A 24,476-nucleotide genomic window follows, 5' to 3' on the forward strand; every position below is an offset into this window, starting at 1 on the left:
TTTGCGCTGCTTTCTAGACAATTAACAACTCAGAAAACTTACTTTATGATTTTTTACATATCTGAACAGTGACACAAAGATCCATTAACACTTGGTGCTGATACATGATTGCTTCCACAGAGATAAGCCTTACTATAAAGCCTTCAGAAGAGTCATGCACTTTATTTTATATGAAAAAACACTTCTCTTGAAGAAGTGCTGCTCATCACCCCTGACATTTGTGATGGAAATGTAATATATTGTATTAGTAACACAGCCTGAAGCGCACCAATTTGAAGGGATGTTTTATCAGACAGGAACCATGACAGCAGCTATGCAAATGCCATCTGAGATTTGGCCAGAGAAGGTCCTTAAAGTATAGTTACTCAAAACCTGACACAGGTCATTGGGACCATTAGACACTAAGACAATATAAAATATATATTAACTATGATTAGTGAGGAGCAATATAAAATAAGTTACGTTCTAAGACATAAAACATGTAATTGTTGTAATGTAATTGTTAGATCAAACATTTGTAAAACCAATTACCTGTTACTGCAGCTTTTAAACTGAGATTAATAAATTAAGCAGGATATATCAAACATAGCAGAAGAATTTCTCCATCTTCCAGTATTAACACTGAAGTTAAAGTTGTTTTTCATATAAGAACTTGGAAATTACTCATGCCATCAGAGTTCAGAATGTATAAACATAGAACTTTAAATGATTTAGACTCATAATGTCATTCTAAAAAACAATTTGCAGTATTGGTGGTGAAAAATATCACCACACTTCAATATTATTATTATTATTTTTATGAAGTCTTTTAATACCCTAGTAGAACCTGGTTAAGTATAAATAATGCTTACTTGTAAATGTAGCATAAATCAAATGTAAATGTTTTATATTTTTGAATGAAAGCCTGTAAGAGTTTTATTTAGGTATCTTATACTGAAAGTGAATATTGCAATAAAACTTGAACTCTCTATTTAGAAAGACTTAGTAATCTGAGGTTCTAACAGCAAGGAAGCCCAGCTAAAAACTGGGTTCCTGTAGTAACAGACAGATCCCTCCCTAACATCTTAGCTCATAATCACTGTGTCATCCTCCCTGAATAGAAATAATATATACAATACAAATATAGATAAAATACAATATATGATATGTGAAATAAATAAAAGGCTTTAAGAAGTAAAATGAGAATGGCAGGGGCTGAATTAAGAAACTGGTAGGCAATGATATGTTCATAGAAGACAGAGTACCACAGTAAAAGAATTACTGTCTTAATTTTTAATTTCTGGAATATTTTTGTTTTCCTCGTATTGAGAAGCACAAGGATTCATCAGTGGAGGCTGTTCTGAATGTCTCTCTTCAACAGTTATCATACCATATTTCAGAAAGCTGGATTACTATTGCCTTGATTCTAGAAATATTGAAAGAGGGAGAGCTGCAATAAATGTAGGAAGATATTAAAAAATTACCTTCTTTTTCTAAGTTTGAAGAAAAAAGAAATTGATAAAGTTACCGAGACACCAAGTGAACTGACTTGTGTCTGCGGGCAAGTATCTCTCTCTTGAAACATCTGGATTTCTTGAATTTCTTTAACTGTATTATCAACTTCAAACCCTACCATTTATGTTGTGACTTAAAGTGATCTCCTGCCTCACTTCCACATAGCAGTAAGAATATTCACATCTGCTTCAGTGGCAACAAGGGAAAAAAAAAATTACCATGAATCCAAAAGGATTCCAATGCATAAAGCTACAGCCAACATACAGTTAAATTCCTAGTGCTACCTGACCTTCCAGAAAGTCATACTCAGCTACCTCTGAAAACCAGAAGAGGAAGAGTTAAAATAATAAAACTTGAAAAGCAAAGAAATACAGAATTAAGGTATAAAACCAATTCTGTAATGGAGCTTTACATTGCTTAACTAGTTCTAGAAAAGCCATTACAGATTTTTTCAAGTGTGTATGGTGTCATGATAGACAGAAAGGATGATTAGGGAATGGGCTTCTCTGTTACATTGTGTTCTGTTTTACTTCCAGCACTGGTAACACTCAGGATCTGAAGTCTATGATGTAGACCTAATAAATGCCTAAAAGTTAATGACTTAAACAAGCTTTGTCTCAGTACCAGTTTTTTTTAATCTGCTTCATAGCTCCATACAAAAATTTAGTGATCTGGACTATCAGTTGTGAGCTGATAGATCTGACACACTTCTAGGACTCAGAAAAAAGTAAATTAAGCTAAGACCTTGTAAGACAGCTTTCAAACATGAACCTGTAAGACAGCTTGAGGTGAGCTGCTGGAGTGAGCTTAGGGCTTCATCTGACAAGTCATTGATTCTGGAAAGCAAATGATCAAATCTTGTCTCCCTCACGTAGCTGCCAGATGCTCTTTTCAGCTGTGCAAACAGAACTCTGGGGCAGCACTGTAAGGTAATGGGAGGGGACACACTACACTTACTAAAATCTTCCTGTTTGTTAAGGGAGGAGAGTAAAAGTAATGAAAAGGAACCTTTATGTTTTCACAAGACAAGGAAGTGTATTAACTGTGGGAGTGCTGACAGAGAAAGGTCTCATCTCTTCCTTTTGTTCCAGCCCACCTCCTGCACTGGGGTTCAACTCACAGTAAGGCAAATAGATTCCACTCATGTGGCAAGTCCACTCTTTTGTTCTATGACCATTTAAAAAAAAAAAAAAAATTCAAATTGATTTACCATACAATCTAACAAAAACTAAAGCTAGGTCCTTCACTGTAAGCAATGCACAGCCATGAGAAGCAACAAGAGATGTCACAGAGAGTCAAAACAGAATCATAAAATCATTTAGGCTGGAAAACACTTCTGGGATCACCAAGTCCAAATATTAGCCACTGCCACATCCACTACTAAACCATGTCCCTGTGCACCACATCTGCACATAACACAAGACATAAAATATCCTATTTTGAGGAGAGGAATGTTCTCATTTCAATCTGTGTTCTGAAATCGCATCCTTGGTATCTTGTGGTATTGCAGTCTCAGTATTTTACCAAGAACTGGTTATGCATGTGAATTCCTGCTTTCTGAATCTGACCTAATTAGGGAATTCTGCTTCAGAGTGGGTGTATGAACAGTTTTTCTCCTGTGAGTACCTGTGCCAATTTAAAAGAAGCTTGTGAGGACACATAGCTACTGGAATGTGTTATCTGTGTGATGGAACATTATGAAAAGGCAGAGTTAACACATCATGCTAGTAGATGGTGTCAGTCCTACACTTCCCACTTACCAAGTATTTAAGACTACATTACCATAATTCTTTTTGTGGTTTTCCAAGGTTTTCCAATTTTACATTACACTGAGTGTTGCTCAGTTTAATGAAACAAGGCACCATAAAGCAAATATAAATCTGTTTTAAGATAGTTTTTAATATTAAAAAATGAAAGGACTCTCAAACTAAAATTCTCAGTTTTCATAACTTGAGTTTCTCTGCTGCCTCCAACAGCTTGGTAGCAGTTTTACAAGCCTCAGAACAGAACGGCAAAAATCTGCCTGGGACCATGTAATTATATCTAAAGTGGTTCCAGTCAGTTACTAACAAAGGCCAGGTCTTAAAACACACTTAAACAAGTAACTGAACCTTGAATAACTCCACTATTAACACAGTCAGCCCCCAAACCTCACACCAGTGGTGTTGCACTCTCCAATATTAATTCCAGATGGTTGAAATCATTCTGGGTAAGAGAAGAGCCGAATCCCATTTCAGATGGCAACACAAAATCAGAAGACTCTGAGGAGTCTTTATCATTTATCTTGCTTGCTTGTTTAAATGAAAGTTTATTACAACAGTCCTTGGATCAAATCAGCCCAAATTTAGACCACAAAACTGGAAGGAATACAACAAGTTACAAGACAATCTATTTCAGCTGTGTAACACATGAACTGTACACAATAAATAACTTTCTATTTGTATTACAAGCACTTCCCTGTTATAAGGAAAGTTATAAAATGCTATCCAGTTGGACAAAAAATAGGATGACATGTTGAAAACAATGTCCACCACAGAGTTTTAGAGTTTTGATCATATACTTTAAAGAATTACGTGGTTTAAGATAACTGCAACTACATCAGAATCTATTCCCCTTTTTGTCCTTTGTGTCTTACTGGAATGGACCTCAAATTTGATTACAGATTCTTACATATGCAGAGTTTCACCTGATAAGCCAAATTATAAACAAATTCTTTCAATAATTTCTAATTCTCTTATTTTCTCTATTGTTAATGAGGCTCAAGTCTCTTACTTATTGGAAGGCTTCTGATTTCCTACTTGTCCATGTTCATCTTGCTTTAATCCTGCAAGCAAAGCATCTCTAGAACAATGCTTATCCTGTTTGGGGGAAAGAGAAAGACAGTAAGAATGGTGTGTGGAAATTTACCATGAAATCCCTACTGTTTTCTGAAATAATACGTGAAAGAAAATCTGCACCTGTAAGTGGGTAATGAAGGAAAACCTCTGCCGCTGGAAAGGTTCACATCCCTCCCATAAGCACTGCCCTGGGTAGACATCCTTTCCTCCGTGTTCGGTTGCTGCATGATAGAAAACCTGTGATGGTGTCTGAAACCACCTACAAAAAGAGGGGAGGGGAATTTAATTTTTTTTCCCCATTTAATGGTGAGGTACAAATGTAACAAACATCAAATCATAGTGGTTAACCTTTGTGGTTTTTTTTTTTTTCTGGACTGAGACATGTATTGATAAATGGGAAGTTGCAAAATAAACATGTACACATATTACCAGTGAGCCACCAATAAATGTCAATATAATTTTCCCAAATCTGATTGAAATATCATGGTTCTGTTTTCTACTTACACTTCACTGAAGAAATAATGCATGTAAATTCCAATAGACACATTGTTTGCAATACAAGCAAAATACAGCAACAAACTATGAACAGCTAAACCAGATTAGGTCTATATAATATACAAATATATTTTTATATAAAAATATATATTTATAGAATAGAATCTCTTATATTCCTTTTCCCATTTTCCTTCTTCACTGGCAGTCAGACTCAGACCTTATTTAAATCTGTTCAACATGATGGCCCTCCTCTGGACTCATTCCAGCAGGTCCATGTCCTTCTTGTGTTGGGGACCCCAGAGCAGGATGCAGCACTGCAGGTGGGGTGTCACTGGAGCAGAGTAGATGGGCAAGGATCACCTCCCTTGACCAGGTTTCTGTGCTGCAAGCACACATTGCTGGGTCATGTCCAGCGTCTCCTCCACCAGCCCCCCCAAGTCCTTCTCAGCAGGGCTGCTCTGATCTGTTCATCCCCAGCCTGTTCTGATACCAGGGTTTGCCCCATCCAGGTGCAGCACCTTGCACTTGGCCTTGTCAAACCACATGAGATTCCCACAGGCCCAGTTCTCAAGCCTGTCCAGGTCCCTCTGGATGGCATCCCATCCTTCAGGTGTGTCAACTGCACCACTCAGCTCGGTGTCAACAGCAAACTTGCTGAGGGTGCACTTGATCCCTTCATCCCTGTCATTAATAAAGATATTAAGTAACATTGGTCGCAGTGCAGACCCCTAAGGGACACCATGTGTTACTGATGTCCATCAAGACTCCCAGTCACTGATCACCACCCTCTGGATGTGATTGTCCAACCAATTCCTAATCCATCCAGAAGTCCACTTATCAAATACATCTCCCTCCGATTTAGAAAGAAGGATGTTGTGTGGGACCACTTCAAAGGCTTTACAGAAGTCCAGATAAATGTCATCTGTAGCCCTCCCCTTATCCTCTGGTGTGATTACCCCATATCAGAAAGCCACTACATTGGTCAGACAGGATTTTACCTTGGTGAAGCCATGCTGGCTTTGTTTGTTGTTGCCTGTTCACCAGCAAGGGTGCACCACCTTTGATCCTGCTGTTCTGATTAATGTACCTGTACAAGTCCTTCCTGTTATTCTTTGCATACCTTGCCAGGTTCAGTTCCAGTTTTGCCAGCTCTGTTCCACTCCTTTGAGTCCAAGGATCCCTCTGACAATCTCCCTTAACACCTGAAGTCTGCCTACTTAAAGTTCAAGAGCCTGACTTTATTCCTTATGTGATCCGTATTTCTCAACACTGCAAGCTCTACCAAAGCATGGCTGCTGCAATCTAGGCTACCTCTGATCTCACGTAGACAAATGATTTGCTACTGTAACATATATAAGCTGGTAAAGGAGACTTGCTGTACTTCAAAAAACATGGTATGAAAATAGTGAATGACCCAAAGCATTGGGGTTTTTTTCTAGTCTATATACACAACTTATGTATCTCAGATGTTACAAATTAAGCCCCTTACTCCAACAGAGAAAAAATGGCCAAAAGAATTAGCTGCTCAAAATTCACTTCAATACAAGTAACCCAGCTCATCAACACTCATTTAATGCTTGAACCAAAGAGGTCTAGAAACCTAGCTGCTGCCATTTGGGAAGTCATTGCCACCAGCTGCCCTCACACACTCAGCTTTTGAACAGCAGATCAATGAGTGCTTTGATCTAGCCTCCTCCTTCCACATCCCACTACTCATTTCAGTAGTGTCCATTATGCAAACATACTTGCAACTGATGCCTAGGCCTAAGTGTACAGATACTGATACCTGGACACTATAAAGGCATCAAAGAGCTAATTTCACCTTCAGACAAGTCTTAGCTAAAAACGGAATGCTACTGCAGTAACCACCTGTAATACAGCCATTACCTTCTGCACTGGCAATAAATAATACTCTCTTTAAAAGCATTCATCTTTTACATGCTAGTTACCTCTTACTGAAGGAAAGCTGAGAAGGAGAAATATCTGCTTCTTGCTGTTGGTCCAGATAACCCATAGCAGGAAATGAAAATAAAATGTTTTAGATCTACACTGGCTCAATAGAAGGTGTTTCAGAGGACAGAAACATGTCTTTTCACAATAAAGGGGAATCAATTTAAGCCTGGCACTAACCATTCTATGTATAATTTCTGGCACAGATGAAACAAATTTCACGGCCTAAGTGAAATCCAAAATACAGTGCAAATTATTTCATTCAGCATGACAAAGCTTCAGAAAAATAAAGCTATTTCAGCTATGCTGGCTCATTCACTGTTTAAGATATTCAGTGTTCTACACTTCAATCACTGATCTAAAAATATTCAAACTTACTACCATTTTGCAGAGAAAAACTATTTTTCCTTAGAGAAACACCTAACTATAATAATAAAGAAAAAGCTGACATACTGACAATATGGTCAGTTCAGTCTAGACTCTTGTTTCCACACTTAATTCATCCATGATTCTGTTCAGCTGCTGAACAGAACATTAATAGCTGACTTGACAGGCACTGGAGATTCAATAGCATTTTCAATTTACTTTTTAAATACAAAGCAATTCAAGAGCAGACATCTGCCTACCTGTGAAACAAAACAGCAGCTTTTAAATTAAGCTGCATACAATTAGCAGTACTTGCAGACAGCTGAAGTTCAAAGAAAAACACCTACTTTCTGTTACATCCTTAATGTGCTGACTGACACCTTTTAGAATTTTACTTCCACTTCAGATATTAAATCTGAACACATCTGCCAGAGGCCAATAATTTCAACCATTTGCATAATTCAGCCTCATCTCATTGTAGTCTTTAGACACTACTAAATCTGTGGCATTTCAAATCTTAGTCTAATGTTTCCTAACTTAGTTCTAAAAAAACCCACACCAAACCAAAACACCAACGCACACCATTGGAATGTTACTGACTGGAGCAGCCAAATTAGACAGCAGAAGAAAAACATACTATTTTATTTATTAATATTTATCTTGTTTCGCAATAAAATGTTTAAGGCCTGCACTGACTTCTGCATTGTATCTTTGAAGGAAAACGTAATGCTAGTATTTTTTGATAATTAAACTAAAGACCATGGATAGAGAAGCAGGTGAAAATTACTTTTTCAAATGTGCCTCCTGCCATATCTTTCTAGCTAGCTACAAATATCACAAAAATCTCCCAGTATTCTATCATTCTACTGTGATGAAACTGCCTGCCTAATCTTAGGAAAAAAATTGCTGATCAATTGAGAATGAAATCAAGATGTGAATGTGAAGTTCACATAGACTAATGACCCACTCAAAAGTATCTTCTTGTTTCCCACTTAAACTACTCAATAAAAACAGCTGAGATTGAGAGCCATAAATAAAAAAAGAACAGGTGGCAATTCCAGGTTTTTCTTTATGTCTAACAGAACCAGGAAGCCTACAGGAGATTTGATACACCTGTTTTGATCAGGCTGTTCAAGGAATATGAATAAATAATACATATTCTGAGGAAAATGCTAGCTTAACATTTTGGTTCTCTCTTTACCCCAGAGAACGTTGAGTGTAATGTTTATCTAAACTGGTTTTAGGCTGGGACTGAAATAACTATTTTAAAGGTGACAGCATATAAAGAGCTGTGTGTCATGTGAACTCAATCTGTTAAAGCAAAAACCTCTGAAAGCATTTGAAAAGAATGTAACAAGAATGAACATTCTTTTGAAAAGAATTAACAAAAAGCAGTACAGGAATTAATAGCCACATAAACAAAAGCAAAAGAAATAATACACTAGGCGTGGAGTAAAATATAGAGATCAATGGCCTTGCAGCCCTTAACTTCAGTCTCAGGTAAACCTTCTAAAGTATTATTTTAAGACAGATTACAAAAAGACTGATAGTGTTAGGTAATTTAATAGTACTGCTCCTCCTGCTGCCCCAACACAGCTCATCCTATGTAACCTCAGACATGGAATGTAGTTGGTGACACATACTTTAAAACTGTAGCTGAGCAAACTCTTCAACACGTTATAAACTGGCAAGGCTTCCTCTGCTGTGACATTGCCCCAGTCTTTCATTTCAACCTCAATGCAACCCACCCGTACCTAGGCACAAGTTAATGCATCTACTGTGCAGCCAGCAGACTGTCTCTACAGTTCTATTTATTAGTAGTAAGAGGGGAAATTACAAAGTAAAGCCTTACATACATTTCTTACATAGAGAAGTGTCACCTATCAAACAAAGAAAAATCACTTTTAAAGTGAAAATAGTGCAATGATTAAAAAAGTGTCAGATCTCTGTGTCTTGCATTGACTGAATGATCTTAGAATTATATTTGCAAGGAATGAAAGAAACAGAAATTACACCTTCAGGGGTTTCATACTGTCATTCAGTATTCCTATAATTCTGTTCAAATGCCTTATTTTCACTATCAGTTCCAAACAGTTAAACTTCTCCATCTTTCATCCTAATTTCTTGAATTTCCCACCAGCTTTCTGTAAAATCAGCTTTATACTCCCCTCTTCATCCTACAGTGATGAGACCTCTCACTCTTTTTTGTACCATCCTATATGTTATGTAATTTTTCTCACTCACAATTTGTCTCCAGTTTTTTAAGTGGTTGCTTGACAACTACCTTTTTTTCACCAATCTTGCCCTTACCAAGAAACTAAGCATTTCACAAACCTAAGTTATTTTAAAAAACAGTGTCAAGACACACATACTTTTAATAAGAGTTGCATCAAGTTTTATAAGCCTACATCTAAATGTCTGCTTCTCTCTAAGAACAGCAGCAGCAAATTTAAAAAAATTTTAAATCATGGCTGTCTAGTTTTAAAGCCCTGTTCCTTTTTACTTCCTTTGATGACAAGGGCATCCCCTGCCACACAAATGGTATAATTACCAAAATTAGTCACAAGCTAAATAAGACTGCGACCAGGACACTGAAGTGCAACACCCTGCTCTTGCAAAACTGGAAACACAAGAAAATGTCAAGACATGATTTGTAACTGCAGTACAGGAACTACTTTTATATTTGCAACACAGAGAACAAGCTTCAGAGCTCAGAATTCTTTTAAACTTAACTACACAACTATTTTTTGTTACTGAACAATCAATGTACTGCAAGAAAGTCACAAAATACTCATTCTATGCTTTGAATTATAACTGAGAGCAGTTAAGTGTCTTGCCTTCCCCCATTTCATTCAATTTCCTCAACACTTTTCCCTTTTTCTTTTCCCTACTGTCGAAGTATAAAGTAACTCAAGGAAACAGAATGGATGGGACTTGTAGAATCACTTCTATATACAAGCATGCTACATATCAGTAAAAGGTAAATAAAGAAGCCATTTACTTTTTACAAGATTGCCACAGACACATGAAGTTCTGTCCAGGTTTTTTCATTTGCTCTGCATGTTGACTTGCTGCAGTGTATGAAGGTGGCTGCAAATTCATCTGCTGGCCCTGTACTTGAACTGTTGGTATCGATGTTGCAGGTGTGCTCTGTAGAAAAAGTTAAAACAATTTTAAACAGGACTTATTTCTAGACTTTACATACAGTTTACTGCTTGTTGAAAGACTTTTTGTTTTACACCTTCATCCACCACAGGTGTTCACTTTTTCATACTCTGGACTCTGCATAACCATTAGTAAGACACAGTAACACAAGTAACACAGTAACATATAACTTTTACACTGTAGTACTTATGCAGAACTTCCTAATATTCAAAACATAAACTTCATGCTGAAATTCAAATACAGAATTATGACTGCAAAGAAATTTCTCAAGGGCACTAGTGAAGCAAAGGTTAACATTATCAAATGCTTTGTTGCTATTTAAGGAAAGAAAAGAACCTCATGCAAACTCAAGGCATTTCAGTATCATCAGCACAGGGAACAGTACCACATGCTCAGAATGCCAGATGATGCTGTACAACTTGTATACAATGAAAAGAGAAACACTTCAGAAAAGAAAATTATGTTCCCCTTGCTCCTCTGCAATATAACAAGACAATTAACACTCAACTAAAATTATCTTTGAAATTACCTAAAAATATATAAATCCAAACCAATTTTATTTCTTTTTCTGAATAATAGATACTGAATGCTGAACTTTCCATTTCAAAACAGTGTCAGAATATTTTTTCTCTTATTTTTTTTTTTCCTGGAACGCTCTGGTCAGCAAGACATTTGTAAGGACGATGACAGTAGAAAAATTAAGCTTTTATATATTATTTAGAGACGAAGACCTAACATCCTTTTTTCCCCACTGTTTGAAAACAAATTCACACTCTAAAGAAACCAAATAAAATTACTTGCAAGTCTGTGTAAGAATATTATAAAGAAACACTTTCAAATGGTGCACACCTTTAGATCTTTACAGCTAGGTTACTGAGTAACTTTAGTAACTTTTGCTACAAAGAAATAAATAGCTCACTTCAATTTCTAACATTTCATTTGCATATTGATTTACATGTTCTTCCTGCTGCTCCCGTGGATAGCAGTCACACAGTCAGTTGTGAGTTAATAACTATCACAGATTATACTACCAATAACATGACCCAAGGGACAGCAAAAAAGCCTGACAAAAGCGAAACACATTCCATATCCAAGCAATAAAACATGATAAAAATAATGAAAAACTCTGTAAAACTCCTGAACACGGCACAACTAGTTATGATGCCTGTCATCCATCCACATATGTGAAAAGTTGTAAGAAAGGACTTGAGTCCATTAGTCATAACTACAAACTATTTTGAATTCAGCAATGATTTTCACCTAAAGACCTTTAAGCTATTTCACAGAATGGGTAATGAATCCTTCACAAGGTATCTTCTAACACAAGGTAAATACAAGTGGAGCCTTTTATTATCAACATCCCCTTAAAAAGGCATTTTTAAAATTAAGCTGCAAGTAAAATAATGGACTGTCAGCAGTACAGCCTGTTTTGCAACCTTCACTTGGCATCCCAGTATCAACACATTTTGATGGTCTTTTATGTGACTTTTTATCCCTATAGAACTTCTGTCTTGTTTAATGTGCTGAAGAGAAAATGAGCTTACTGAATTAATTCAGCATTTCCTTTAATTCTCATCATTCAATGTGTGGTTCATGTATTATTTACTCCATTCAGAGCAAACCCTGCAATTAATCTGGAATTATGAATTTTCTCAAGGGTTTCTCTGGCAAGCTCTCCTAGTGGTATTCAAAGGTTTTAATATCATCTCATTGAAAAATTGTTTATTTTAAGTAAGTTGATCTGAGATATACAACACAAAATGTTGCATGCTGAAAATGAAAGAGCTCAGAAAGAGAAACAAATTTTCAGGACAAAAAGTTATCAGTCAGTTTCCCCTCCCATTTTTTTTGCCACTTTTTTTTTTTTTTCCCCTTGTGAGAAAAAAAAAAACCCTGATAAATTGAAAAGAAACATGTAAAATAGTTCTTGTTGTTTACAATTCTCTTCTTAGTGCTCTACTGCGGGGCAGTTTCACCCAAAAGTGTTGGACCCAACACCATTTAATTTTTAAAACAAATCCATTGCTTGCCTATCAGCTTTGTTGACTGTATTTTAAATCAACACATAAAGCAAAAATTACATTTGCTTCTAGCATTTTTTGCTTTATTTTAGAAATGAAAGTTTTACAGTCAAAGATCACAAAGCCTTCCTCTCTTCATTCAAGAGATCAGAAAGATTCAGAAAGATCAATGCTAATTTTTGGTTTCCTTTTCCCTCTATTGTCATGTATCAGTTTAGTAATGCATGACACTTGGGATATCACTAGAATTATGTATAGCCTTTGTTTTTCAGAAATGAAACGCCTTTTTCTCCCAGAAATGTACCTAGTAATACTTGCTGCATGCTACTTTACAGTGCTCAAATGCAATGATTATGTAAATTCACTTATTTCTTTAAATGATGACAGATATTAACTTTTCCCAAATGAAGTCTGAGAAAAGGAATATTCTTAAGTCTTTCCATGAGGCATAAAGATTCCAGAAAATTTCCTCCTCTAGTAAAAACATTTAATGAATTCATGTTTCCCCAAGAAAACAAATGCCCAGTGCTCCGCTACACTTGAAAGCGCTTCACAACAAGCTTTTATAATCAAATTAGATCTCTCCATGATACAATTTGCAACTGCCACCAATTAGCCCTTTTCTCACAGCACCTTAGGACAGAAAGGTACCTCTAAAGCAGCATCAGCTATGTCAGTAGGGTTTACACTCAACCTTGAAGTACACAAATACAAACCCTTAATGCCTGTACAGTCTGTTTACAGATCAGATACTAGAGCCTACTTTTAATAAGCACATAGAGATTTTATATCTAGACTGGGTTGACTTTAGACTGAGGTATTGGAGAGGGGGAGGAAATTCAGCCTGGTCATGAAAACCATGAGTACAACTAAGAGCTTTCTGCTAACTACAATGGACTGTTTACTAAGATGTTAATTTTATTTTATGCACAAGAGCTCCTACATTTGGGCACACAAGCTTCCTGTATGAGTCGAAGCCAGCTGTGGCTTCCACTTACATTTCAGAGAACCAATGATGCTATTCCCTTTATGCACGAACAGATAACTATTTTATCATGATACCTGCACATTCTATTTAAAAAGCCTACTGTGCCACCAGCAAGAGAACACTGTGCATCCCCAGTGCGTTGGGGATTTTGCTGACATGTAGAGCCATATGCAGTTTAAAAGCATTAAGCTGCATTTTTTCCCCACCACTAATACATGCACAGCCACTGTAAATAAATGTAATTAAAAAAGAAAAAGTTAATTATTAGTAAAAATCTTTTTAAAGTATAATAGGATTTACAGCTTGATATAATAAAATTTTGTTTAGCTTATTCACAATAATGAACAGATCTACAAAAACACATAAGCTGAAAACAAATAGAGCAGAATTTGAGTGTGAGAAAGAGGTCAAGTGGATAAGTAGGCACCTAAATAAATGTTCTTTTCTTGTTAGATTATTGAAGTTTATGTCTCCTTGCAACAGTGTGCTTCACAAGTGAAGGGCAAAAAAAGCAGAGATTCTGTATTTCACTACTTCCAGCTGAGAAACTCATTTACTCTGTGGCTAGGAATGAATTACACCTCCCAGAGCTACACACCTGCTTTCTGGTGCATGGTAATTCTCGGCACTCCAATCAACAGAGAGCAGGAGCAAACAGAAAAGGCCACACAGATTTTGCCACCTAAATTTCAACACAAGCATGTTTCAAGTGGGCAGCCATCAGAGAAATGGGCGTGCATTGTTTATGAGGGTATGACAGTGATGAGCAAGAAAGTCATTACTTTAAAAGATGAGGCAATTTAAATCAGATATGCTCAATTCTAAGAACTTGGCGTGATATCTGAGCATTCCTTTAAAACACACACCAATTGGGACAAACCAACACGGTTATGTTCAACAGATGTTTTGGAGGCGTTTGAAGAGGAATAAGAAAATGTGGCAAAGAAAAGCATACAGATAGGTAATTGCTCATTTCTTTTTCAACCACCAGTCTAGCACAATGCCTCAGGAAAGCAATAAACCATGAACAGAGAACACCAAAAGTAAAGGAAACAAAAAAAGTACAGTACCAGTTCTGTCTCCATTCAAGAGTACATTTCATGAGCTTACAAAATATAGATGGAGATGTAAGAACAAAATTGCAGCACCCTGTGTATTGTGTACCTATTCTGACATAACTAATAGATCCCCTTTTTTATCATAGTGCAAAATATGAAAAAAAATTTTAAAATACTCAGTATACATACAGTGATTTCTCAACAAGCTTTACTGAGGTATACAATTGATAGGGAATAATCTCAGATTATATACACAAGAAACCTGTATTTGTCTAATTGGATTTTAATGGTACTTACATGGGCTGTCCCATAAACAGCCAGTACACAATTTTCATTATTTTAATAGGCCACTTAAATTAACATTTTTCCCCAAGCACACTGTATCATCCCATTTCATACAACAAAACAAATTTCTCTTAATTTCTAGATTCCCCTAAGGATTATTTAATTCTTTCTTGCTTTTCTTAGTTTTCAGATTATTGTTCCATGCCTGCCCTATTTGTCATCCTTCCTTATCTTCAAGCATCTTCCCTTTCTCCTCTCTGTAGTTCATGACAGCTAATCCTACTGTACTTGCATAAGCAATACTCTCCTCCTTTTTCTGTCCTCTGAACCTCTTTTCTCAGTCTTTCTGTTTGGTTTTACTTTTCTAAATTTTTTTTCCCTTCTCTCTCACACTTCTCTGAAATACAAGCTGTAGCTTAAGATAAAATTTTAGGCTAACAAGCAAACAAGAATTCAAACACTAAAAGCTTCAGCACCTATGTAATTTTGCCATAGCTAATACCCCTTTATTCTCTGTCCCTCACTGTTTTTCTACATTGATTGTATTTTAATAAATTTCACAATGTTTGCAGCAAAAACCATGCTCTCCTTTTTCTTCTGCAAGACAGCCAATATATACTTAGATGCTTCAGAGAGGATAAAACAATGCGGATGCTCAAGTGAAAAAAAGCGTTCCTCAGCTGCTGCCTTTCAAAAAAGTCAGGGACGATGAAGCTGCTTGTCAGATGAGGAAGACTCAAAATATGAGAGAGAAAATAGAAGATAACACAATGCCTAATCTTGAACAAAGTCATACCTAAAATTCACACCAAATTCATGAGACTTCGGCTACATTTCTGGATATTTAAAAATACTCCTAAAAGCAGACTTAATATTGGAAATACTTATCATCTCCTTTTCCAGAAAAGCAGTGGCTATTGCCACTATTGGCATGATTTTAAAACAAGCTCAGCAACTTTAGAGAAAGAAAAAGAGCTGTCCAGGGTGATTTTGGTACTGTTTATAATCAAACATGTTAATTTTAAAGAAGTGGTGATGATCTCTGCAAATCCTAGGCCAAACTACAGTGATCACTATATCTGAACAAAGTACTCTAATATGGGTTCAACTGTAAGTCCATACTTGCAATATTATGACAGATATGATTCATAAATATATAGACATATGGCTAAGGCTAACAGTTAATGAATAAGTTTCTCACCAAGATCAAAACTAATTAACTAATTTCTTTCACATTTATGTAATTTTGAAGAAAGGAAGGGCATCCTACAGACAACAGAATGAGCAAGCTTTCAGGGATGCAGATTTTAAAACAAGTTCTTCTGATATGCAAATTTCTACCAAATGGCAAACCCAGCAGGCAGCATTTCTGTATGTACAGGTAATGAAAAATGTAGTAACTATTAATGATATTGATATTAGGGATAGTGTGAAAAAAGAAGCTATCAGCACAGAAAGTATTTTTCTATCCTCCCCTTCTAGTATCATGAGATACATTATCAAAATTAAGTGAAATAGTTAAATGTATTACCCCCTTCTCAAAATTCTTAAAATCTGATAATTTAGCAGCTGCTTCAGATACAACTGCAAAGTTTTTTCAGCTACATATTGAGGGAATAAATAAACATATTCCATTTAAGAGACAGCCACACCATTTTGTACTTCGGCCAAATCCTTAGCAAAACTATAACAGAAATTCAAACTGTGTAACAGCTAAAGACACTCAGTGTAAAAAGCAAGGCATAGCTAATACATCCTCAGTACAGAAAATCTAGCATGCTGTCCCTATGATGCTAACAGAAACTATTAATTTTGGTCAGATTATTTCTATTAAGAACAAAGATAAATAACATACCAAAAAAATACAGATCTCCCCCCAACAAAACCGAAGTGAAAATTCAGAAGTGAGTTCAAAGACATTCAAAGACATTTTAAGAATTAACTCTGTGCACTGTGGCAGCCAAGGAAAAAGTAGAGAAAGTAAAAAAGGAAGGAACTTGTTAACTATTAACCCTGATTTTTGACACCTAGAAAAGTCAGGAGTTTTCAAGAGCAACCTAACCTGTCACAGGCAATGAAGCAGCAAGAGCCAGAACTTGTCACATTTTGAGTTCTAAGTCTGGATAAGCCCATCGTGTCTTTGCCTTCTACTTTGTCTAACAAACCCCCAACCAAAAAAAAAAAAAAATATTAAAAAAGTTAAGAAATAAAAGATCTGTTACTCCAAGGTAAAAATGTACTAATGTACACTCAGGACTTAATTTCCTCGCTCTCATCTGTCAGAACTCTTAACTGCCAGACTTGCTGTTCTATTCCCTCTGCTCTTAATTTAGGTTAGGAATGGGTTTTTTGGAGAGCAATTTTCTATGCCTATGTACAAAACTAAAATAAATTCTAGATAACAGAATAATCTCTATTATGATTACTAATTAATATTCCTGATGTCCATACCTCATTTCTAGTAAAGTGTTAGGGAGTAACCACTTTCAAAAGGTTCAACAAATTCAATCAAGGGACAAAAAACCCAACAAAACCTCACCAAAGCTTGTCAAACAGAAGGAAAAAAAAATCCCAAAACATTGCTTGTTTTATTGATAAACACTGTAAATACTTTGTAATGAATAAATGTAAATATTTCAACAAATTTACAAAATAATACTTCCTCCTAACTGTAGTGAACCCACAAAGAAAGACCTTGAAGACCAGCTTTATATGCAAGAACTTCAACTCATTTCAGCCATGCTGATTGCAGGTGTGGTTCTTTTCCAAAAAAACATATTCACCCCTCCACAGTGACCAAGAATAAAATGCAGAACAACACTGACATTTTTGCAAGACGATCCAGCAAATTGTTGTTTTCAGAACAGTTAATCTTTAAAGGAAGAAAATAGTGAGCAGAAGTTCTTTTCTCAGTGTGTATTATCAAGCTACAAATTATGAATTCCACTATTGTCACTGATATTGAAGAAGTATGTAAACTGCTGTGGAAGAACAGAAAGTGTAATTTTCTGAGTATCTGAAATACTATGCAAGAGATATCAACCGAGCTCACATTTTCAGCCATGTTATTTCACAGTATTAGTCAGAATCACAGTCAGAATAAACACAAAAAGAACACTGCAACATACCTGTGTGACCATGCTTTGTATATACGTGGTTGGATGCTGCTGCTTTTGTTGAACAGCACTTTCTATTGCTACTTTCGCTACAGTGCTTGGATCCGCTCCAGCTGGCACAGCAACCATAGTTGCACTGCAACCAGCATTGTTGGGGTCACTGATTGTAACAATTCTAACTCCTACTTTATTTGGAATTCCTGGAACAGTTTCCCTGTCATTATCCTCTGCTGGCCTCTTTGCAGTTTTGCATTCTGCTGTGCCATTAGTAGACCGAACTTCGGAGGACAGGGTAGACTGGGACACTCTAGGTCCTGAGTGTGGAACTGCTATGATTTGATGCCCCTGTATAACAGAGGCTGTAGATTGTGGTGAGACAACTACACTTGGGCGTTGCTGAGGCACATCTGAATTCAAACTTGAAGCTAGAGGTCCATTAGGTAAATCAGTGTTGGTACCACTAAGTTGCTGGGTTAACAGTTTTGCAGCCTCCTGTGTACCGCTTACAACAGGTGAACTACTCAAAGTTAATACAGGCCCATTAGAAATTCTTTCCCCTTGATCACCTTTGGCAGTATCTTGCTGCGTGGCATCCAAATTCCCTTGTTGTTCCACTGAAGATATCTCACCATTTCCTACATGATTGGAAGTTTTGTGATTTGGAATGTTTTTGCTCAAATGAGAACAATCTCCTTTATCAAAATCACAGATTCCATTAACTAGGGGCTTCTTCAAATCACTTTTAATTTCCTGTGTGTCCGTTTGTTCAAAGTTCTGCTTTCCAGGAGCTCCGTTCTCACCCATTTCTAATGATGGCCCATTACTGACTTGTGAGCACTGATTGGCCTCATTCTGTGTTTTCCCTGAGTTAGAAGGAGGTAGACTGGAGTCACTATACTTTCTCCCATTTAAAAGACTTCCCACCTGCATTTCATTTTCTTTTGCATCCCCATTGCTGGTGTTTGCAGCTCCTCTTCGGCAGGAAGGATTCTCCATAACTTCAATTTTACGTTCATGAATGTGTAAACCTGTTGCTTCCTTTGCTTCTTCCTCCTTTTGGCAAATTATTTTATCACCTTTGAATGGGGGAGCAGCAGTACACGGTGATTGTCCAGCTGAAGGTGCTTGAGTAGCTGGAAGGGTTTGCACCTGTAGCCCAACTCCTGTCTGTGCTCCACTCACTGAAATTCCTGCTGGAGCAATGATCTGAGTTGCATTTCCCTGACTCACAGTTGCAGTAGCAAAACTCGTATTTGGCACAACTGTTATCGTAACCTGGTTGCCAGTAGTCCCTTGGAAAATAGTTGCTGGGCTGTTAGAGATCAACTGGCCTGGCAATATCTGTAAATTAGAAATGGGTACTGTTTGCACTGCCCCTTGGGGTGGGATTGCACCCGGGACCAGCTGAACATTCTGCTGTCCAACTAGCAGCTGCTGAGCTGGAGACTGTCCTTGAACTCCAAAACCTGGTGTCTGGTTATTGGCCATCTGATAAACCACCTGAGGGCTAGGAGCTCTTGCATTGTTAGGTGGAGGAATCTGTGGAGCTGGGAGTATAAGCTTCCCCCCTGGAGTTGAGGGGCCTCTTTTTGGAAGAAGCAGTTGTTTTATCAGGCTAGACTCACCAGAATTGGGCTGGCCAACCCCTGTATTAGCTTGTTGTGACTGAACTTGCATTTGCATCGGTTGTTGTACCTGTACCTGCTGCTGCGATGATGCTGGTGAGTGTTGCTGCTGCTGCTGCCTCTTTACAGAAAGCATCTGGCTAACAGTAGGAGGGGGTCCTTGTGACTGAGGAGTGGTAGATGAAGATGACATAACTGTAGGGACTTGATTATTTGTAACCGGACCTGGGGACGGTGAAGATGATGGAGTAATGCTCGGCTGTCCAGCCAACTGGACTGTTTGGCCAGCAGGAATAGAAGCTGGGTTAGCAAGCACAATTTGATGAATGGCTGGTGCATACGTCTGACCTTGCTGAGCTGGCTGGCTTACTATCACTACACTTTGCTGGGATGGTGGTGGAGGCTGCTGCTGTGGCTGCTGCCCCACAGCAGGTGGACCTTGCTGAGATGGCAGAGGCTTTGGTGCAATATTCTGAAACCCTACTCTGGATGTTGGTGGGTTCTGAACACCTGCAATTGTAACCACCTGCCCAGCTGCTACTTGGAAATTTTGAACTGTGGTGGCAGAAACAATGTTAGATGCAGAGGTTGTGACATACTGCTGTGGTGCTATGATGACTGTATCTTGTTGCTGGTTACCCGCAGAGGACTGCTGAGATGATGTCTGCCCAGGTTGTGATGATGTGCTGATTAGCTGTTGACCCTGTGAAACTGCTGAACTGCATGCTGGTAGATTTTGTACTCTGCCAAATATATGACCCTGAGGTACAGCTTGCTGAATTACCGTAACAGGAGTGCCTGAAGGTATCTGTCCGGGTACCACTGCATGCAGTGGGGACTGTTGCTGAATTACAGGTTGGTGGTGAAGCATCTGAGAACTCACAACTGTAACAGACGGCTGCTGGCCTGTGGTGCTGTGATTTTGATTAGAAGCTCCTCCTACAGCAATAGGAACAGGAACTGCAGACTGAGGAACAGAGCTCTGTATTACTGCGGCCTTCACTACTTCACAGGATATTGGACCTTTATTCTGTATAACAGTCATTGGAGCATTTTGTTGTGTATGAATAGAAGGATTCTGTGGAATTCTAGAAACAGTCTGTGCCACAGTGTGAACACCTTGAATTGGAAAAGACATCTGTGTTGCTGTCAGAGTTGAAGACTGGTTTATAGGGGTCCTCTGATAGTGATTTCCTACACCTGGTAGCCCATGCGGGATTCCTGTTGAAATAAACACAGTAAAAGTTTGGAAGCAGAGATTATTTCAAACACATTAACTAACAAATTTTAAAAAATCCAAGATTTGAAATTGCAATTCTACATGAAGCGGCTTCTGTTCTCAGCTCTACAGAGTCTGAATTAATGATGCAGCAACAATGGCTTGTCTGCTGACAGGAAAGCTTATGGGTTACATGTCAAAGACTAGAATGGCATGCAAGGAAATACTACAATACTATTCCCAACATTACTGAATAAACCCAAAACATGTGGCCTCAACTTCTAACACTTTCAAGCTATGTTCAAAAACTTCTGGCTTTTTTTATGGTTTCAGGATCAATGCAAAATACTTTATACATAATTAATTTAAAAACCTGCTGGCAAAGGAGACGAAGACACATCAGGAATTGAATCAACCCGGACAACTGGGGTAGACGAAGTTGGTGGCTGCTGATAGTACATCTGAATGGGAAGCGGTATAGCTCTCCTTTTCACTCCTACCACATGTATATGTGCTTGACCATTGTTACTTGGATCTTCTACTCTCTTCACTGTATGATTTGGAAAGACAGTTCTGTCAAACACAACATAAATCCATGTTAATAAACACAGTAACTCAACCCTCTTGCAATGTTTTTGCTTTACCTAACTGCTCTTGTGTGCAGAGTAATAGAAGGAATGCCTGCATCTTTACAACACAGCAGGATTTCCCAATAGCATGTGAGTGTTCATCACTGAGGATTAGCAGGTTCCCCTAGATGGGTGAGATGTCATACAACCTAAGCAAAAATTACAAGATCTCAAAAAAACTACTTCAGAAAGAATCAGAAGGACTAGACGCAGAGAAGGAACCCATTCAAAGATCTTGAAATAGAATGTAATAAAATTAAACAAACTCTAAACTAATTTGTTTCAATTAAAATTCCAAAACTGGATGTCTTTCAACTCAGTAGATTTTTTCTCAAAGAAATCTAAAGCTACTGCTTAGTTTTAAGAACATACAATTGCTTCTTTACTGCTGCATAAATTCTTGTCTTACCGCAGGCATTTATAAAATCCAGTTGATGTTAGGATTCCACCTCGAGCTAATTTACTACAAGTAGAGAGGTATTCAGAGTACATTTCTGCTCGAGAGACAGAGCAATCAAGGTTCACTTCAAAATGGGCATTCAACCTGAAGATGGAAAAAATAAACTATGAAGCAAAATACTGAGAGTACTTTTAAACGGGTTGTTAAAATCCTTCAGTCTGTATCACAGACTTTTGAGATCTGCCAGCAACATGGAAAACAGCATTTCAGTATATTGTTTTGTCAGATGTCTGTTCTACCCTTTCTCCTTCTCACTGCTTATGAATCAACACACTGGACCCCTAACACTTGCAGTCAGTTTTACATGCTTTTATTTATATAAGCATACATATATGTATATATATTTACATAGTTATATATGTATTATTTATAGAAAATTGTCTCCACCTATGCCTTTTTTATTGTATATTCTGCAAAAACAAATAAGAATGCATAGTTTGTTGGGCCTCATCCCCACAGCTCTATTCTTATTCCTTAATGATTCTACTTCCACAAAAGATGGGCTGAAAGCTAACTAATTCTTCATCACAAATTTTTATCGTAAATCAATGTTTGTATATCTAATATTCACTAAGCAGTGAAAAGTATTTTTATCTCCTAAAGACTCTCCATAAGTCCACAGACTATCTAACCTATAACCTCACAGGAAGCTGTGAGAAAAGGAAATATCTTCTATCAGTTTAATTTTATTTCTCTTAGATCCACTTAGAGACAAAAGGACTGTTCATCCCCAGCAGCAAACAGAGGCAAGTAACAACTCTCACTAAGTACTCAAATATTGGCATGAGAATAAAAGAAATATTTTAGTTGTCAGCATTTATTATATGGTGCTAACATTCTGGAAAACTACAATGCATTCTCCTTTGTAGAGCCCTACACTCCAAATGTAACTAGATGAAAAGCCTATGATTACATGCTTTTAATTGTGTTCTCTCATAAAGATTAAGTACCATTTCTCCTGCAGTTGTTAGAATTTTATTATTACAAAAACTGAGATTACGTTGTATTAACAGAAAGTTAAGGTATTAATTAAATTTGGCATATTGGACAAGTGACTGTCCAGTTGGATATGTCATATTAGGCTGACACACCAGCAAACTGGAGATGTTCAGAACTTAAAATTGTGAAATGAGATCTGTGATCAGTACTTTACTGTCACTGCACTTACCTCCTACTGAATCTAAGCTGTCTAGTAATACATCCAGGAAGGTCAGCTTAAATACCTTGTCTTTTTGCTGCTTTCAAGAGATAGTAACTAAATTCTACTGCTATGATTTACTAATTTTCCCATTTCTCTAAGTAGGAAGCAATGACTAAAGCATACCATGAAAATGTACATCAATCTAAGTTTGCTAATGTGACCTGCAGAGAGAGTCCAGTTCCAGGTATCCCTGTTCAAATGCCTAAATGTGAAATTCCTCGATCTTTCAGCAGTTAATTATTATGGTTAATAATACTTTGCAGTGTGCAAAGAGAAGCATGGAAACATCAGCTGACCATAAAAATCTGCAGTATTTCCCCCCATACAACTGAAGCTCTGCTGAAAGTATAACTTCATGATAACCTAAACCACTAAGCTTTGTAAATTCCAGCCACTTTATCTGGAAGGTGCTCGTCTCCTCAGTATGACTGAAGATGAACATCCGAGGTGTGAAGGAGCAGAGGTGAAAAGGCCCATCAGGAACCAATTAATACAAATACTTAGAATGTGAGTTGATTTACCTAAGACAAATAATTCAGAAAGATCACCCACAGTCTACATAAGAACCACAGCAGACAGTTTTTCTCTAAGTATCTGACAATAATACTAGTTGAAAGCAAGAGAATTTGAATGGAAAAGACTTTGATCTTCGTTAACTTGAGGTTCACAACAATCATGTGAGTTTTGCAGCGCCTCACTTCATAATTTGATAATTACTTTTATATTGATTCAGTAATACAGCAACACATTAGCAGATGAAAACATCTGTGAAACAGGTAATGCTGCTTGACAATTTAAAAAATAAATTAAATCAAGATCAGAGTTAAAAATCAAATGAAATTCTGTCTTAAGAGAAAAAACAACTAATTTCATGGATCAACAGGCAAAGACTGAATATTCTGGTTGAGATTTGCTTTCATACTTCTTCAAAGCAATGACAGAATGGATTTGGTTTACACTTTTCAGAAAAATTAGTCTACCAGTAAAGAGAAGCAAACTAGAAAATTCTGTCATACATGAATTCAGTATTTTTCTTTGTGTTTCTCCTTCATTAATGTATTTGAATAGAACTATACACTTACCATTGACATGCAAATTTCTCACTGTCTATTTCTACTATTCCTGGAGGTGGAGCAACGTGTGGTGCTGTCCTAGAGGCTGTAAAGGATGCGGGGAAGAAAAAAAACCAAAACTTGCTGAAATGTTTTTTGTCCTCCTGAACGAAGCACTTCATGACATCCACTGTTTCTCCTATGTTTGTCAGCAAGGATGTATCCAGCTAAGACAAGTCAAGAAGGTCCCCAGAGCAGACTACAGATCTGCACCATGGTTTACCAAAGTGAAGCAGGGCTTGCCAGGGCCAGAGTCATCACTCAAGGGCAATCATGAGGTCTGCACCTAGTGAATGGCTGCTTCCAGATTCATGATCTCAGTACTTTAAAGTACTGAGCGTGATTTTAAAGTGGTACAATACTCCACCAAAACAGGCACAAATACACAGCAATTATTTTTCCAATTCGTAAGTGGATGCAAATATAATGCAAAGGATTTGCATCAGCTCAACCTA

The 24,476-nt window shown here is 37.3% G+C and overlaps 1 protein-coding gene across 2 annotated transcripts in view; it reads right to left on the minus strand.

Annotated features, from left to right (window-relative positions):
- Positions 1 to 24,476, minus strand: part of LOC131572807 (AT-rich interactive domain-containing protein 2-like) — a 94,417-nt gene that overhangs the window by 3,591 nt on the left and 66,350 nt on the right. The window contains exons 13-19 of one of the 2 annotated variants that reach the window (XM_058826175.1): positions 23,992 to 24,067; positions 21,658 to 21,792; positions 20,993 to 21,192; positions 17,788 to 20,621; positions 10,144 to 10,292; positions 4,452 to 4,590; positions 4,267 to 4,352 (exon numbers count right to left, since the gene is read on the minus strand). In XM_058826175.1, coding sequence (XP_058682158.1) covers positions 4,267 to 4,352; positions 4,452 to 4,590; positions 10,144 to 10,292; positions 17,788 to 20,621; positions 20,993 to 21,192; positions 21,658 to 21,792; positions 23,992 to 24,067 — 3,619 coding nt within the window. The remainder of the gene's footprint in view (positions 1 to 4,266; positions 4,353 to 4,451; positions 4,591 to 10,143; positions 10,293 to 17,787; positions 20,622 to 20,992; positions 21,193 to 21,657; positions 21,793 to 23,991; positions 24,068 to 24,476) is intronic. The other variant, XM_058826176.1, reaches the window with a different exon arrangement.

Source organism: Poecile atricapillus, chromosome Z (genome assembly GCF_030490865.1).
Source record: "Poecile atricapillus isolate bPoeAtr1 chromosome Z, bPoeAtr1.hap1, whole genome shotgun sequence".
NCBI lineage: Eukaryota > Metazoa > Chordata > Aves > Passeriformes > Paridae > Poecile > Poecile atricapillus.